At 35.9% G+C, this 19,618-nt stretch overlaps 1 protein-coding gene across 1 annotated transcript; it reads right to left on the bottom strand.

The window, feature by feature from the left end:
- Window positions 1-219: 219 nt before the first annotated feature.
- On the bottom strand, window positions 220-1,555 carry LOC131155212 (transcription factor MYB44-like). Its single transcript, XM_058108188.1, has one exon. The coding sequence runs from the start codon at window positions 1,427-1,429 to the stop codon at window positions 521-523; it is 909 nt and encodes a 302-aa protein (XP_057964171.1). The 5' UTR covers window positions 1,430-1,555; the 3' UTR covers window positions 220-520.
- Between the last annotated feature and the right edge of the window lie 18,063 nt (window positions 1,556-19,618).

Genomic DNA, 19,618 nt, shown 5'->3' with positions numbered 1-19,618 from the left:
TAATCACTTATCATTATTTAAAAAAACAAAAACGAAAACGAACCGTACCGGCCAGTACTCTCTCCGTACCAAATTCCCAAATTCCATTCATCCGAAATCAAATCAAAATCAAACGGTTTCAGTTCATCTGTTTTCAAAAGCACAAAATTTGCTTTCAGTTGAGCAACGATAGGTTTAAAAATTCAAAAACTCCAAACAGATCCAAATCAAATTAAAGAATTGTTCAAAACCGAAATCCTAAATAATATTTTCTTTTTTTTTTCAAGCGATTTTTTTGACGTATTATTTCGCCGGTAATCCAACTTCCCCTGCGGCGATTCACGAACAGAAAATGATACCTCTCCTCTCTGGTTTTTCTACCTTCTACTTCTAGCACCTTCTCAGAAGTTTCTGCTCTAGTTCTGTACAACATCAAAATTATTATTTTTTCCCTTTGAAGAAGCAAAGCTACGAAGAAAACAGAGTTTTGAGCTTCTGATCAAAGTCCCTGTTTTTGGATTCCTATTGATCACTGTCTGCTCTAGTCCATCTTGCTGACGCCAATGCGCTTAATGGCAGCGTTCCTAATGCTGTCGGTAGTTTGAGCATACATCCCGTTCGTCTCTAATCCTGACATGTAATCTCTAACTTCTTTTTTGATCATCTCCTGTAACGCAGACAAGAACTCCGGTCCAAACGACATCGTTCTCGGATCTTGCTGATCGGCCGATGACGATGACTGTCCGCGCTGGTTATACTGATTCGGCTGCGTCTGCTGCGGTTGGACGGGGTTATTAACGGGCGGTTCATGAGTCGGGAAGTCGTACGATTCAGCTCCCGGGAGCGAAAGAGTGAGTGCAGTGAACGGATCTTTCGTCTTCGAAGATGATTCGACAAGTTGAGAAGAAGGCAAGATCGCTCCAGTTATTGGTACTGGTCGAAACACGTGCGACGAAGAGGTCACAGGTAAACTGGAATCACTAACATCAGATCCAGAAGGGCTTCCAGGGCTAAAGCAAGAAACCGGCACCGCCGCTACAACGCCGGCAGATCGTTTCTCAGGCCGGTCGCCTTGATCGTCAACGACGCCGCCGTCTTCGATCAACGCCGAGTACTTCCTCTTGAGCGTCGAGTTCCAGTGGTTCTTGATCGCGTTATCGGTCCGTCCATTAAGAAGTCTCGCGATCGTCGCCCACTTATTGCCGTACTTCGCATGCGCCTTAATGATGATCTCATCTTCCTCCGTCGTGAACGCGCGGTGCTCCACCATCGGCGAAAGCTGATTGCACCACCGTAGACGGCAGGACTTGCCAGATCTTCCAGGAATAGACTTGCTGATCAGAGACCAGTTCCGAGCTCCGTGTCGTTGGACGAGCTTCTGCAGCGCCTCGTCCTCTTCTGGACTCCAGGGACCCTTGATCCGATCCAAATCTCCCGCCGAAGCCGCCATGGATGATGATCGACCTCTATGTAAAACCCTAACCCTATGAAGATCAATAAATAAACAAAAAAATTACTAGAAAAATCGAAAATTTTGGGGAGAGGCGATGAAGGAAGAAGAGGCCTCTGTCGTGAGAGAGGCGAGAGCGGGGCAGGAGAGGGCTTATAAAGTGGGGGAGAGTGGAAGCCGGGGTAACTGATAGAGCCGGTTAATGAAGGCGGGTAATGAACGTCACGACTACCGCCTCTCCCGGTGAGGCGGTTGCAGAAAATACAGCTGTACAACCAACAAGCGGTTGCCACGTAGCTTCAGGGATTTGAGAGAATCCCGTTAAAAACTCGTAAAGTTGGAAATTTCTCGAGATAGTTTCCTAATTTGTCCTTCGCGGTTGGAGTAGTTGTACAAACGGGAGGGAGGTTCTGGAAAGGGAAATTACTGCGAGAAAATGGGAGAAGGATACGATAAATTGGAAGGACGGGGGAGTAAAGATAAGTTTGACCGAGGACAGGCTGGATGGCACAATGAAGGTTGCGTTTGAGGGGAGATGCTGAGGTGGACAAAACGACAAGAGCGGTCGCGGAATCGGAGGAAGGATGATTACTGCCACAGTGTCAGTCCAGCCTGTAAACCTGGCCCACGGAGGAGGCTTTAACGGACTCGCAGTGACCGACACCAGGCGGTCACCTTCGTCCTCATTAGAATTGCCAAATATTACGTGTCATTCAGACGAATTTAATTTTTATATTTACTATTGTTATTATACATATTTCAATATGCATGCTTTCATTAAATAAGATTAATAAATACTTTTAATTATGTTAAAGATTTTTAGGATTAAAATTAAAATTTTGTGGAGAGATAAATTAATTCATTCAAGTGAAATAGAATGGGTTATAGAAATTAGAAATGTAAAATATAATTAATATTTATCCATACTACTATAAAGGGAATTCTCCTTTTTGGTGTTATCTTTTAAAGCGTCCATATTATTCTCCAATAATTACTCATATCAATTACTTAAAAATTAACTAATAAGGGTATAAAAGTAAAAAGATACATAATCCACCTTCAAATATCCCACTAAAAGTGGAGATAGTTTTTTTAATTATTATAAAATTTAGTTTTTAATTAGTTTACATTTTAAAATTCAGTTTTCAATTATATAAAATTAATTTTCAAAATTTCAAATTATATGTTGTTGGAATTGGTGTATTCCCAAAGAGGGTGTTGAATTGAAATTTTAAAACTTTTGCATAAGTTAAACCAGATATCAGTAATTCATAACTTAGGGTCTTTCTAAGCATATACCAATTGCGCAGATAAAAGTAATATGCGAAAATTTAATTATGCACAACATTCACAATATATCGAATATAACATATATATGCATAAATATAAAATGCTGGGTAATAACAGTAAACACACGATATGTTATCAGGGTTCGGTCAATACTGCCTAGGTCCCCGCCTCAGTTCACGAGTTCGAAGATTGCACTAATGCTCACTTAACGGGTGGATCGACACTGGTTACAAGCAAATCAAATTACCAGGGCTGATCTCAATCTTTACACACTCTCCTTACGGGATGAAGAAGACCCTAACAACCGATCCTTACGGGTTAGATTAACACCCCCTCAGGCCACGCCTAGAATACAACAATGAATATAAAACTTGTGTACAAATAAAGATGTTTCTAATACAAGCAGATTTGTATAGATACGCACAAGTAATAACCAATACACTTCAATATGATAGGAAATATAAGTTCAGTGAAGATATATGAAACTACTCTCAATATAATGTCAATATGCAATCAAAGTGTGAGAGTGAGTTTTGTAAAGTTTATTTGAAACAATATATATATAAATGTATCAACCACAAATAAGGTTTCAAAAATTTTCAAGAGTATAATCAAATATCTCAAAAAGGATTTCCAAAAATTTAAACACAAGAGATATTTAGCAAACAAGCTTGCCAAAAATATCTTCTACAAAACACAAGACAAGCTCAAGAGTCTTGCAATAAAGATGCAAAGACTCTCAAGTTTAAGAAAGTTTCCCCAAAAATGAATTTATGAATTAAATCATCGGGGAAGACCTTTTGGCTTACTCTTACAAAATCAACAATCAATTCACGTATTTGAGAGTATAAGCACGTATAAACAATATGGGGTATCTAACAATACTCTCACCAAGATGTTTTAGCAAAGTAATGAGAATGGGTGGAACTAATAACCCCAAAAATGGTTATACAAGATTAGTGGGGTGATTCAAAAAAAAATAAAAAAATAAAAAACGAAACAATAAAAAAATTAATTAATTAATTAATTGAATTTGTAAAATAATAATAATAATAATTAAAATTTATTTTTTTTATTAATAAAATATATTATTATTAATATTAATAAATTATTATTATTATTATTATTATTATTATTATAGGTGTAAATCCACAATCCTCCTGAAAGTACAAGAGGATTTCAAAAGGAAAAAAAAGAGAGACCTAGAGAGGGTCTTTGCGCAGGAACTCCCCCCCCCCCCTCAGTCTTTCTCTCTTTTCTCGTTCTCTCTCCCTCTCTCCTCAGTTCTGTGACGGATTCTCTTCCAATCGAAAATCGGAAGATACTGCTGGACTCCATTCTCCGCTGTCGTCATTTCTCTCGGAGCGGATTGCTGGTAGGAACGGTGTAGGCATATCTCCTGGGGTAAGCTAATCTCTCATTTTTCCTTATTTTCTTGTAAATTATAAACCCAATCGATGATTAGACACCACCACGAGAATCTAAGGATGATCCTCAATGAGTCTAGCGGAGCAAATTTCTCGTGGGATCGTTGTAAGCAAAACCCCAAATTTGGGATATGGGGGTTATTAAGGGGCTTATTTTTAATTAATTAGGGTTGATTTACAAATGTTAAAATATTGAGCATCTGAGGTTGAAGTAGAATTTTCAGAATTTAGGACCCGAGTGAGCGCCGCGAGTGTAATTTTAGGACCCGCAAGCATAATTCAAAAAATTAAGTGGGGGTGTCAAATATTAGTTTAAATGTTGATTTGGGGTATATAGAGCCTAGGAAATGTTAGATGGGTATTATTTTGAGAAAATAGGTTAATTAATATGGGAAAAATACAAATTACAGGATTTGAGTTTCGAGCGCCAAGGGCGTAGGATTTGGGTGTTAATGAGACTCTCAGTAAGTCAGGTAAGGGGAATAAATTATAGCAGTATTTTTAGAATTACTGTTTGAATTAATATGTGAAAATGAGCATATGGTATTTTGTCTGAAAATTATTATGATATAAATATCAGATAAATTGTGTGGCATTTGAGTAATATTAAATTGAAATATATTTGTATGTGAAATTAATATTATATGAATATTAGATGAGAACTGTGTAACATATGATGTGTATTGAAAAATGTGAAATATAACGATGAGTAATTTTTGAGAAAATATTGAAATGAGAATTATTGTTGTGATTAGTGGAAAATAATGAAATATGGTATTTATATATGAGTAAGAATGATTTGCAAGAAAAATGAGATTTTGCGAACTACTGAAATGAGTATTTTGAGAAATGTTGAAATACGTGAAACACGATATATACTATTATGAGATGATGAAATGTGCACAAAAAACAATGAGAACATTTATTTTGAGATGAGTTGAGAAATACTGATATGAGAATAATGATGTATATTGATATGGAAATACTGAAATGTGAAAATGGGAAATATGAATAATGCAATATAAAATTGAAATATGATTGATGAAATGCCAGTACCGCACAATGATTGCAGGTATGTGGTAGTGAACCCTGATGGATGGTTATGATACTAAACATGGTACCGTTGCTAGTAGTGTAGTGCAACCACACGGACTCTTGGAGTATGTGGCGTGATAGTCGATTGAGTCATTTTGTAGGGTTGTTGGGCCCCCTGAGTCCGGATCAGGGCTATAGGCCGGCTAGTCGTACTACAGACGCGATATATGATATGATATTTTGATCTAACCGGGTTAGCCAACTGCGGTTAGATCTAGCCTTCGGGCCACACAACCTTGACCATGGGGGGAAGTATGGCGTGGAAAAAAAGATCCTCAAGGTAGCCATAAGTTACAGATGCGATGTTACTACTAAGTACCAAGGATACTCATGAGTTGGATAGTAAAATGGAAATGGAAAGTGAAAGAATGATAAAATTGGCTAAAATGGGAAATGAAAGAAATAATGGTAATTAAGAAATAGAGAATGGTAAAATTGAGAAATGGAACCGTGTGAGTTATTAATATAAATAATTGAGGTAAAGTGAAACTCTCCTCTTGAGGGTTTACTGAGTAAGGTGAGTACTCTGCAGGTATCAGATGTGGTCATACCTGACTGCATAACATGTTAGGGCAGAGGGAAGCTACCTGTATGGGAGGGTAATCTTCCCTATTCTCAGGAACTTCATGGGTAAATATGTGTTGGAAATCATTGAATTTGAGAAATGGTTTTAAACCTTATAAAAGCTTGTGTTCTATACCTATATGATTATGAGAATGTGTATATCAGCGTATTTTCTCAGATGAAATGATGATTTGAAAAGTAAAGTGTACTATAACTGAACTTATATGGCCACACACTGTAAATAATTTATTCCTTCTTACTGAGATGTGTCTCACCCAAATTATCTAAAATTTTCAGGGAACAGATATAGGCCAGGTGATAGAGCTCCAAGACCATAGGGAGCTGGGACCCTAACATATAAGGTGAGTTATTGGACTAGGGAGGTGTAATTTCCCTAGGATTGTGTTGTTTTGGGTATGCGATAATGATGTATGTATGTATGTATGTTGATACTCTGGGTATTGTATTCTGACAGTTATGTATATACCGTTTTCTACTGTTAGGTTATATAAATGAAATAACTTTTTACCCGGTACCCAATGCGAGTCGGGTCATATGAGTGGTAATAAAGTTGTTGACGTGGCCAATTTATGAATGTTGTTGATGGCAAGTGAGTATTTAATTATTATTTATTATTGAAAAAAAATTTGTACGAAAATCAGGGCATCACAATTTGGTATCAGAGCCTAGGTTGTTAGGTTCTGCAGACTTTAGTAGACAGCGGAATACAATACCAGAGCATATGAGTGGATTTTGAGGAAAATAGGAGGTGGGTAGATTGAAATGTGAGTTAGTGAGTGTTTGAGGATGAGGTGAGAATTTAGGATTCTATCTTGCGGCCTAGAGGCAAGAGTACCGGGGTTGTTTCTGTGTTTTTCCTAGGGTAACGATTTCAGGAAAACCATGGATACTATCGCTGGGTCTTGTTTCTGAGTGGTAGGACTGAATCTTAAATGGGGATTATGGATGTAGAGATAAATGGTCATAGAAGAGTAACTTATGAGTTATTGCAGTGTATTGGTTGTGTGATAGTATTGTATGCTGAGATTAGTTGCTTCCTTTGCAGGATGGATCCGGAGAACAGTAACACGAATGCAGGAGGTGATGGAGTAGGACCTTCTAATATGGGTGGTGGAGACCTTAACGCAGTGTTGTGTAGCATCACTCAAAAAGTGATGGCTGAGATGGCCAGGGGCTCGAGGGAGCGGAGCTGCACGATCGAGCAGTTCACACATATGCGACCCCCGTATTTTGCTGGAGGAGCGAACCCACTGGTAGCAGAGAACTGGTTCAGGACATAGAGAACATACTGACAGCCCTCTCATGTACAGACGAGCAGAAGGTGTTGTTTGCTACATTTAAATTGACTGGGGAAGCAAAGTGCTGGTGGAGGTTAGTGAGATTAGTTGAGGAGCAGAGGCCGGACCCTATAGCGATGACGTGGAGTCGCTTAAGGGAGATTTTCTTTGAGCTGTATTTTCTCGCTACGGTTAGGAGTGCAAAGGCATCAGAGTTTCTATATCTGACACAGGGGTCTATGACTGTGTAGCAGTATGCAGCGAGATTCGTTGAGATGTCCCAGCTCACCCCATATCTGGTGCCAGATGAGGAGAGGAAGGCGAGGAAGTTTAAGGAGGGCCTGAGGCAGAACCTGTATAAACAGATGGTATGTTTTCGAGTTTAGACATTTTCAAAGATAGTGGATAGGGCTGCAGTGATTGAGAGAGGCCTATAGAGAGGTGTAGCAGCACAGAGCTAGAGGAAGAGGCCCGCGCCTTTTGATTTTCAGGCAGGGTCCAGTCGAAGGCTGTGAAGGAGATTTGATAGCAGAGGGGTATGGTGACGGGGAGAAGGAGATCGAGCAGTACAGGGCAGGCAGGTGCCCCCTCCTTGTCCCAGATGTTTGAGAAGACACCTAGGAGAGTGTCGAGCGAGGAAGGTTGTCTGCTATCAGTGCCACCAGCCTGAGCATATCGCGAAAAATTGTCAGGCACCACCAGCGGTAGTGGCTGCTCCTCGACCATATAGAGGAGGCTATTAGGCACCTCGAGGTGGAAAGCAGAGGAATACTGCTTTGGCACGAGTTTATGCACTGACGCCGAGAGATGCTGAGACGGCAGGAGATGTGGTGACAGGTACTGTTTCAATATTGTTATTTAAAGCTACTATTTTGTTTGATTCAGGAGTGACTCATTCCTTTATCTCCCAAGAATATGTTAAGTTGTATAGGTTTGAACCTTAACAGTTAGATATTAGTTTGTCTGTTGTTACACCAACTGGGGCTGTAGGGATATGTAAAAAGGTACTCAGGGACTGTCTAGTGGGTATTCAGGGGAGGTCTTTGTCGGCTAATCTGATGGTTCTAGGCATGCATAGGTTTGAGGTAATTTTGGGAATGGATTGGCTAGCTGCCCACTATGCCAGCATTGATTGCCATTAGAGAGAGGTAATATTCGGACCCCCATAGGGACAGGAGTATAGATTCGTGAGATCACGTGTACGCAGCCTACCTTAGTTACTATCTGCTATTCAGACACGTAGATTGCTATCAGAAGGTGCTCAGGGATATTTAGCCTGTGTGAAGGCTGTATTAGAAGGGGAGCTGAGGGTGGAGGATATCCCAGTGGTGAAAGATTTTCCTGAGGTGGAGTTTGTTATTGATTTGGTTATGGGGACAACGCCGATTTCGAAGGCGCTATATAGCATGGCAACTGCAAAGCTAAAAGAATTGAAAGAATAGTTGCAAGAACTATTAGATAAGGGGTTTATTCGGCCCAGTGTGTCGCCCTGGGGAGCACCGATTTTATTTATGAGGAACAAGGATGGGTCGATGAGGTTGTGCATCGACTACAGGGAAATAAATAAAGTAACTATCAAGAATAAATACCCGCTCCCGTGTATCGATGATTTGTTTGACCAGTTACAGGGAACGCAGATCTTTTCGAAGATAGACTTACGCTCCGGGTACCATTAGGTGAAAGTCAGGGCGGAAGATGTTCCGAATACGACATTTAGAACATGGTATGATTACTATGAATTTTTAGTTATGACGTTTGGTTTGACGAATGCTCCTGCAGTGTTTATGGATTTGATGAACAGGGTCTTTCACTAGTATTTGGATCAGTTTGTGGTAGTATTTATTGATGATATACTGGTGTATTCAAAAAGCCTAGAGGAGCATCTGAGTATAGTGCTTCAGGTGTTGCGAGAGAAGAAGTTATATGCGAAGCTCAAGAAGTGCGAGTTCTGGCTGGAACATGTTATCTTCCTTGGACACGTTATATCTAGGGGTGGTATTTCTGTTGATCCGAGTAAGATTGAGGCAGTAGTAGACTCGATACGACCAAAGAATGTGCACGAGATCAGGAGTTTCTTAGGATTAGCTAAGTACTACCGCAGGTTTGTTGAGAGCTTCTCTAGACTGTCAGGCCCATTGACCAGATTGACCAGGAAGGGAGTGAAGTTTGAGTGGTCTGATGAATGTGAATAGAGCTTCCAAGAATTGAAACAACAACTCATCACTATGCCTGTATTGACGATTCCTTCAGGAGAAGAGGGGTTCGTAATTTATAATGATGCATCCCATAAAGGGCTCGGATGTGTGTTGATGTAGCGAGGGAGAGTGATAGCCTATGCCTCACGACAGTTGAAAGAATATGAGAAGAACTACCCTACCCATGATCTAGAATTAGTAGCGGTTGTTTACGCGCTGAGGATTTGGAGGCACTATCTATATGGGGGTAGGTGTGAGATATTTACTGACTATAAGAGCTTAAAGTATTTATTTACGCAGAAGGAATTAAATATGAGGCAGAGGAGATGGTTGGAACTAATAAAGGATTACGACTGCACTATCAACTACCACCCGGGAAAGGCTAATGTGGTCGCTGATGCTTTGAGGCGGAAATCAGTGGATTCATCTGTGTCTACAGTGGAAATTCAGTATTTGATCTAGATGGATCTAGAGAGGCTCGATGCGGAGCTAGTAGAGGGCGATCACCAGACATTTATTGCTGACTTGATTTTGCAGCCGACTCTACATGAGAGAATTAAAGTAGCCTAGAGAAATGATGCAAAACTAGTATAACTGATGGGGAAGGTATAGGATGTTCAGGAAACAGAGTTCAGCATCTCAGATGATGGAGCCTTGAGGTTCCGTACTAGGTTATGCGTTCCTGCCAACCCTGAGATCAAAAAGGTTATTCTGAAGGAAGCACATCGGTCCCTGTATATTGTACATCTAGGTAGCACTAAAATGTACAGGGATCTTCGAGAGTCCTTCAGGTGGAGTAACATGAAGAGGGAGATAGCTCAATATGTGGATCAGTGTTTGACATGCCAGCAAGTGAAGGCTAAGCATTAGAGACTAGCGGGGTCATTGCAGCCACTCCACATTCTTGAGTGGAAGTGGAAGCATATAATGATGGATTTCGTCATAGGATTACCACTGGCATTGCGTGGACAGGACGCTATCTGGGTAGTGGTGGATCGACTGACAAAGACTGTCGACTTTTTGCCGATTAAAGTTAGCTACTTCATGGACAGATTAGCTGAGTTATACATCCAGGAGATAGTTAGGCTCCACGGCATTATAGTGTCCATAGTTTCAGATAGAGACCCACGTTTCACATCTAGTTTTTGGAAGAGCCTGCAAGGGGCCATGGGTTCTCAGTTGTCGTTCAGCACAACTTTTCTTCCTCAGACAGATGGGCAGACATAGAGGACGATACGGATTCTGGAGAATATGCTGCGAGCATGTGTGTTGGACTTTGGAGGTCGTTGGATACGGTATTTGCCACTGGTCGAGTTTGTGTATAACAACAGCTACCAGGCCAGCATTGGGATGGCACCGTATGAGGCGTTGTATGGTAGGAGGTGCCAATCCTCGTTGTACTGGGATGAAATTGGGGAGATACAAATATTGGGGCTAGAGCTGATACAACAGATTCGGAATAAAGTCAGACGCATCAGAGACAGGATCAGAACAGCACAGAGCCGCAAAAGAGTTATGCAGATACTCACTGGCGAGAACTAAAATTTGACGCAGGAGATTACGTGTTCCTGAAGGTGGCACCGCTGAAAAGTGTTATGAGGTTCGAAAGGAAGGGTAAGCTGAGCCCTAGGTATATTGGGCCATTCAAGATTTTTGAAAGAGTGGGTCCAGTTGCCTATCGGTTGGCATTATCACCAGTCCTGTCTAGGATCCATGACGTATTCCACATTTCTATGCTGAGGAAATACATCCCAGACCCCTCCAATGTGATCATTTATGAAGCACTGGAGATGGGTAATACTTTAACTTATAAAGAAGTGTCAGTGCAGATTCTTGACTGGAAGGAATAGGAGCTACGCACGAAAAAGATTCCATTGGTAAAAATTTTATGGCGTAACCATGCCATTGAGGAGGATTCCTGGGAACTGGAGGATCAGATGCGCCAGAGATATCCACACTTGTTCAGTGGAGTTTAGAGTTGAACTAGTCAAAATAAAAAGAATAATATTGTGTATTTTTAATTGTATAGTGTAATGTAAGATAGATAGAGTTTTTAGTTTTGGAATATGAATGACTTTGGGAGAATTTTGAATAGTTGTAATCTCCCAGAACCCTCGTTGTAACCACGGTGTTCTTCCATCATAAGTGAGGGTAATTAATAAAATTGGAGATGTTTTCGCTAAGGATGAGAAGCAGATGAATAACAAATTCTGAGGACGAAATTTTTATAAGGTAGGGAGAATGTAATAACCCCCAAAATGGTTATACAAGATTAGTGGGGTGATTCCCAAAAAAAAAAAAGGAACAATTAAAAAAAAATTAATTAATTAATAAAATTTATAAAAAAATAATAATTAAAATTTATTTTATTTTTGTTAATAAAAATTATTATTATTATTATTATTATTATTATTATTATCATTATTATTATTATTATTATTATTATTATTATTATTATTATTATTATTATAGGTGTAAATCCATAATCCGCTTGAAAGTTTAGGAGCTGGTATGTATATATCGTTTTCCGCTGTTAGGTTGTATAAATGAAATAACTTTTTACCCGGTACCCAATGCGAGTCGGGTCATATGACTGGTAATAGGATTGTTGACGTGGCCGATTTATGGATGTTGTTGATGGCGAGTGAGTATTTAATTATTATTTATTATTGAAAAAAAAATTATTCGAAAATCGGGGCGTCACATGGAGTATATGGGATTGTATGGAAATGAAAGGCACAAGAAATTTTAGAGAAATTTTTGGCTAATGATTTTCCTAATTCATGCTTAATCTTTCCAAATGAAGAAGTATATATAGACATACACAAAATTATAACTGTTGGGATTTAAAGGAAATTATTAAAATTATTTAATAAGCTTCTAATCCAATGTACCTTTAATTAACCACAATTACTGCGTTTAAAAAATATGGCAACCCAAGAGTTTCGGTCGCCTGGACCTCAAGGTTGATCGCCCGAACACTCACAACTGGAAAAGTTGAATTTTCAACTTCGAATGCCTGACGACAAGTTTGGGTGGTTGAACCAAGGCAATTTTTCAAATGCTCGAGGTTTGGTCGCTCGGTTCATAATTCGGTCTGCTAAAATTTATGATTTGGTCGCCCAAGGTAAAATTGAACTTAGTATTCGGGCGCCCAAGGATGGTAAAAGTGTCAGTCTTTATGTTCAGTCGACCGAGAACAATATGTTCAATTTAGGTTCGGTCGCCTAGGCCTTAGTCAACATGTTAACTTTCTACCAGTTTGGTCGACCGAAGCGTTTGCAACGCACTAGGTTCGGTCGCCCGAAGCTCTTTCAAACTTAAACCTAGGTCCTATTTTTTGGCATAAGTTACCCCTGTTAGCATACTTATGATTTATAAGATAGAAGAGATTTTTCCAAGTGACGTGCAAGAACCTAGGGTCGTTCTAAGGTCTAGACTTTTTAATTTAGCCTAAAAAATCAAACGTTAGTCTATCGAAAGTTGACCAAGTCTTTTCTATGGTCGTTGATTTCCCTATAGTCATTTGAGCTTATACTCCTACCACACATACAGTGTATTAATTATTATAGACCTTTGATTATTACAGACCCAAAATGAAAATATAATGCACTACAATACAACTTGAAACAAACAAAAAGTTTTATGCTCTGCTCCTCTGCAAATTAATGGATTGCGCCGAATGGTGTGCACATTTAAGTGCTTTTCGGCTTCCATAGCTTATTTGTCATCCGTGCTTAGAAAAATCAACCTATTCAAACACTTAACACACATATGAGATACTGTGATTTGTCATAATCAAAATAGGGATCCAACTCAAAAAGTCAACATATGTTTTTTTTTTTTCGCAATTAGTTTTGACTTTAGGCTTTAAAGTTTTGATTAATCCAAGATGATGAATATTATATTATAAACAAAAACCCCTAAAAAGCTACTTTGTGCGATGCGCGTGCTCTGTGGCCAGTTATTAATAATGACTATTGTATGTCTCTAATGCTATAAAGAGGATTCCCCATTTGTTGTTATCTTTCAAAAATGTCAAATTTATCCATATAACTATCAATGATTATTCTAAAATACTCTTTTAAATACTCACAGCCATCATAAAATACCCTTATAATTATGTTAAAATCATCATTATAACTACTCATAATTATTCGAAAATACTCCTACAACTATGCAATTATTACAAAATGTCCTCATATTGGTTAATTGTGTGTGCTACATAGAGTGTGTCATCAGTAGTAAATTAGTAGTTTAAGGGAAGTGATATTTTTCAATTCAAATATTCTTTTCCATTATTTTGAAAATATCTCAACCTTACAATTTATCATTTTATTAAAACATTGTAAATCACAAGTACACAATCAATTAAAGAAAAAAATTTCATTTTTGATTTTTTATAATATCTTGTAACTTCTTACTATTTCTATAACTTCCAAAAGACGATAAATTTGAAGTTATAAAATACACCCGCATTGAGTTCTAACAATTAACTATATGTATAACTCAAGCAAATTCAATTATCAGTTTAAATTAACATTTTAGAAGAAAATTTATTTTTTTTAATTTTATAATTATATAAATTTAAATTAAAATATCATAATTATACTCAAAACCCAATTCTTTTATAAAATTTAGAATAAAATTAGAAGGTTCATACTCCTTTATTATCTAATCTCTAATCCCTAGTACTATAAAGGAGGTTCTCTTTTTTATGACTTTATTTTCGCTCGTGCCTCTCACCCGAGAGTCACTTCACTAAAGAGTATCAAGAAGAAGGGTTTTAGCAGCGCTTAAAAGGCCATAAAAATCGATTTTTCAGCTCTATAACTACCAGATGGTGAAGCAGAGTGAAGGTCCTCGTCCCTTAATTGCTAAGTAGGATTCCTTAGGGCGCTTCCTTGGATATTAAAGTTCTTTAACACTCATAGGAGAGTCGAATCGGAATGCACAATGTATCATCTTTCGTAAATACCAAATTTATCCTTATGCTATTTTTTTTTTTTTTAGAAAAATTAAATTTTGAGAATATAAATGTAAAATAGAAAAAATAACTACCTCCTTAAAACTACTTCCAATTTTCAAATCCATACCTAAAATATTTCTAAAATTCTTTATAACTATTTTAAAATGTGGTTATAATTTCATTTTAAACAAATTTAAATAACTTTTAACTCTTAAATTTTTTATAATTAATATAATTTTTTTTTATATAAAAAACACGTACATAGTACATATCTATGACTAATATACATTGATTTATATATATATATATCAACCTTCTAAATACATCGGTTTATAATTAATAGAGCAGCACGCACAGGCGCATGAGCCAAGACGGGCAGGTGTCAGCTGCAGGCAGCCAATTGAGACTCAGTTAACAGGAAGCGAGTGGGTGGGGCCAACGTTCCCTTTGCTTGTACGGTTACTCGTACGAACCAAAAACAGAAAATTTTGAATTTTCTTTAAAAAAAGGAAAAAGAAAAGAGTTGAACTTTCCAACCAGCTGCTATCCACTCTCGAGATTTCCTTAACAAACAAAACCGACGTCAATTTGGAAACTAGAGAGACGCAACTTGCAAAATTTAAAATTTAAAATAAAGAATAAATAACGGATAACCGTTGGGACGAGGAAGGGGCAATCTTGACGGCGTGATTCAGATGCCATAAATACAATAATATATTTATTTAAAATAATTAATAAATTTATTATGTAATGTTTTTATAATATATTAAATTCGACCACCCACCCATACTTTAATGAACCTTTCTTCTTCGTTTCTTATATAGTTGTGATTGTGAGAGCGTGTGGGGTTGCTTTCCGCACGCACGGGGGTCGGCCTGGCTTGGCTTGCCTAACCGCAGAAATACATTAATGGATTCTCTCTCTCTCTCTCTCTCTCTCTCTCTCTCTCTCTCTCTCGCACAAAGCGTGTTTTAGTTGGGCAGTTCCTGCCTATCAATTTTGACCCGTTCAACATCACTCTTTCTTCTATAATTGGTATTCCAAAAAGCAGTGAGTAGTATAATAAATACACTAATATGTTTGAGAATATAAATTTAAAATTTAAAATTAATATTTTAATAGATTTAAATAAATTTTAATACTTTATGTTATAATTTATTTAAATTTAATACAAATCTAAATTTAAGATTGATCAAAAGATAAGGTAACAATTGTTTAGCTTGCGGTATTAAAAATATTCTTATAAATAATATTTTTAGAAAAAAAAAACATTTTTAAGAACATGATTAAATTTTATGAAAATATTTTTTGTTTGGTTCAGTCATAAGTTTTTTAGGAATATACGCAAAATTTCTACTTTAATATTTGATTTAATATGAAATCCTTATAGGTATTTCAAGAAAAATGACTTTTATAAGTGCATGGTGTAGCAGTAAAGCAGGCGGGTATAAATTGAGTATCGAAGGTTCGAATCTTGGCGGAGGCAAAGTCTGGGTTCGAGGGGCCCATCCGTACTTTCTAAGGGGTCCACAGGAGGAGAGCCGCTGCCCGAAAGTCGCCCAAGTGTGCATAAGCAGTGACCTTATTTGGAATTAACCCGGGTGGCGAGACTAGGGGGGAGGACGCTACTTCGGGGATTTGATGCCATACCGGGGGTTCCAAAGGAGTCATAGGTGGCTGGGGTTCTCCCGTCATAAAGAAAATGACCTTTATACCCCTCACATGTGTGTACTTTATGATATTTCTTAAATTTTAATTCTTAAGAATAGAATACCTGCTTGATGAGAATATTTTTGTTTGGTTAGCGTTGTAAGATTGTAAGAAATATATACAAGATTTACATGCTGATGTTTGGTTCAACATGGAATTTTGGTAAGTATTTTAAGAAGATACAATAGTTCTCTTGATATGTGTTTAATGAATTTATGAAGAACAATTATATTTTTTCGACACAACAACCTATTGAGAATGTGAATGTATGCTTAATTAAATTTATGACTTAGACTAATCAACAACTATGAATTTGGAACATTTAACACTTAATAATCAATTAACCAAAATAATTGATTGCAATGTAATGTCTAACTAATATTACTTTTATTTAATGAATTATAAATGTTAATTAAAATATCAATTAACATAAATATTAACACTCTTAATAGACAGTTTAAATATTATTTAACAAAAATTAATTAACATTCCTTGATTAGTATTTCCAAATAACATTTTTAATATTTTAAATTTAAAAATTATCTAAGACTTATGTTAATTAATATTTTTAATTGTTATTTTAATATATTCTAATCAAAATTTTAACTATGACCTAATTAATAATTAATTAAATTTAAATTAAAAATTTATAGTAAATATCTTTAATTAACATTTATTATGTTTTTTCTAATTAAAATCATTAATATTTATGCTAGTTTAAAATTTTTGCTTTTAGTTTGCTAGTAATTTATTACTTTAAATCTAATAATAGAGTATGATTATATTATATTATATTATAGGGGTATTATTTTTTAAAAGTCAAAATAGTGAAGACAATTTGGTTCAAAAAGTAGGATTCTCATAAAACTTATTTATGGTAGAACTGGAAATAGGATGCTCATGTTTCATGAGAATTCTTACATTCCTCAAAATGTGAATATGCTGTCACGTCAAATTTTCATACTCAAACAAATGTAAGAATGAGATATTATAGGTATTATACTCTCGAAAATATTAAAATATGCCATGAAACAAACACCCCATAAGTGAGTTCCATTCTTTGCATTCTTTGTTTTTGTCACATTGACTTGTAATGGTTACAAACTCGCTATATTGAGCACTTTCCTCTTCCAAATGGATTGAATGATATACAATCTTTCATCTCAGGGATTGAAATAGTTAAAATTTAAGAACTTTATGTGGATTAGATTCAAATTTAATAAAGATAAATGAGGGGTATAAGATAGGATGGAAGATGGGTTTATCTCTTGTTTTAAGTGCAAGTTAGATTTGATCTAAGTTTTTAATTAGTAAAAAATAAAATATAATTAAATTTGATATAAAAGTATAAGAATGAGTTGATAAGGATTTTGATAAAAAAAAATTATCTTTTTTAAAAAAGGTTGTTCGATGAAAATTCTTATTCAAGTGTTCGTAAAAGAGATACGATGCGTTAAAAAGATCAAACGTCTAAAAGGATCAAAACAAATAATGTGAAGATAATTTTTTAACAATTTAATAAATAAAAGACACATATAAAATACGATAATTTCTTGATAGAATGAAATTGATTTAACTTTTAGAAGTTTCATATTTCTAACATTTACCAACATCTCAAGAAACTTACTCTTTATTTGACAGTTTGGATATTATTTATTAGACACGGATTTGAACCTATATTTTACAACTTGGAGTTTGGATGTTAATTGAATTTGTGTGGATTTAGACAAAGTACAAACTAAATTATATTAGGTTTCATCCAAGTAAAAAATCTAAAATTTATCCTAAAATTTTAGGATGAAGATTTAATTAAAGTACACATGTTTAGAGGTTTTTGTGTCAAAAGTATAGTTGCTCTTCACATATAGGTTGCATACATGTTAAATAATAGTCATATTTTTAAAACGTCTTCCAAAATTTTAGTGTTTAACCAAACATTGATGTGGAAGTCTTATGTACATTCATGGAAATCTTGTGACATGAACCAAACGAAATATTTTTATGAGGTACGTGTTGCAATGTCCTGAAGGACCGATCCCTAGAAACGGGCGGGATCGAATCTCTAAGTTGCCTCGATTTAGTGGCGAACTTGATATTATATGATATGAACTTGATGTAACATATGGGATTGAAAATTGGGTTACTAAAAAGTAACGAAGTCAGCATTAACCTGTTTATTTTAAGTGCGGTTAGAATACCTATTTAACATACCACTAATTCATTGGTCACTAATCTACATCTAGATTCAAGGAAATCAATAGTTAACAGTGTGCGTCACCAGGTTTGGATTCAGGAGTATTGTTATGCAAAGGAAAGATACTAGCACCCTTTCACATCCATACAACAAATGGTACCTGATTAGCTTAGGATTACTTTCAAAATTAACCAATCAAGACTTTAATATATTCTCTTGTTTATTCATTTACTTGACTTTTAAATATTGATAATCTTGCAAAAGACAGAGACTATTCTCACCTCGAGATTCCTAAAGCGTGCTAAGAATATAGCTATCGATGATCCTTTTGAGGATTACTTATTTAATATATTTTCTTTATTTTTATAGTACTCATTATTTGACCTTTAGCTCGCAAGAGGACTTGTATAAGACAAAGACCTCCTGCCGTTAAATTTCAACAACATGCAAAGACATAGCCTTTGAGATTGAAGGAGAATTCTTTAAGATTTTCATTTAGTAGCATATTAGGTAAGAAAAAGTCATGTAAGTAAGACAAGCAATCATATATACAATATACAACGAATATCAAAATTCATATGAAAATTACATATAAGGTGCACAAAAATTCAAAAATTCTAATAGAAACACTATTGAAAAAGATTCAAAGTGACTGGCCATGGGAGGCTGCCAGATGGGGCTTCAAATTGAGTCCCAAAATTACCAATTAGACCAAATTGAGTTACAATACATCATAGGAAGGCCCAAGGGCTTTGAATCATAAAATTGACCTAAAGTGAGCCCAAAATGCTTTGAATGTGAACTAACAATGGAAATCTTTTCTTTTATGCAGGCGGATGGAGAAGGTCTAACAATGGTAGCCTAAGAATGAAGACAACTTTCCTTTTTTCTGTTTTCCCATTTGTATTTGTACTTGTAATGCTTGTGAATGAGTGATTGTAAAAAAAATAGTATCGCAAGACCCATAAAATCATAGTTCAAGGGGACGAAGTTGGGAGAATCAAAACGAGAGATCGATTAGGTGAAGATCTTAGATGACATCAAAATAAATAAAATAAAGCTAATAATAATAATAATAATAATAATAATAATAATAATAAAGTTTGCTATATAATAGTACAAAATAATGTGTTTAAAATAAGCATTTCATTTATGAAATCTTCATGGAATGAGATTCTCAAAAATCTCACAGGAATGCAATTCTTGTAAATATTATTTTATAAAATTATTTTTAATATTAGAAGCCAAATGACTTTTTACAAATTTTAAATTTAAAGCTTGAGAAATGAAAAAAGTTTGCAAGGAAAGAGCAAATGATGAAAAAAAATAAAAATTTAAAAGAAAAGTCATGTCAAGACATTATAGTAATAATGAAATGCATTGGAGAATGAACATAACATTAACATTTTCCGTTCACTAAAAATACGACTTTCACGTGGTTGAAGAA

This window comes from Malania oleifera, chromosome 5, assembly GCF_029873635.1.
Source record: "Malania oleifera isolate guangnan ecotype guangnan chromosome 5, ASM2987363v1, whole genome shotgun sequence".
Lineage (NCBI taxonomy): Eukaryota > Viridiplantae > Streptophyta > Magnoliopsida > Santalales > Ximeniaceae > Malania > Malania oleifera.
Note: the sequence above shows the minus strand (reverse complement) of the source record. Positions and strands in the feature narration are given on the sequence as shown.

What these genes read in the sequence shown, in the direction of transcription:
- LOC131155212 (XM_058108188.1), bottom strand. Translation starts at nt 1,429, where the DNA reads ATGGCGGCTTCGGCGGGAGATTTGGATCGGATCAAGGGTCCCTGGAGT.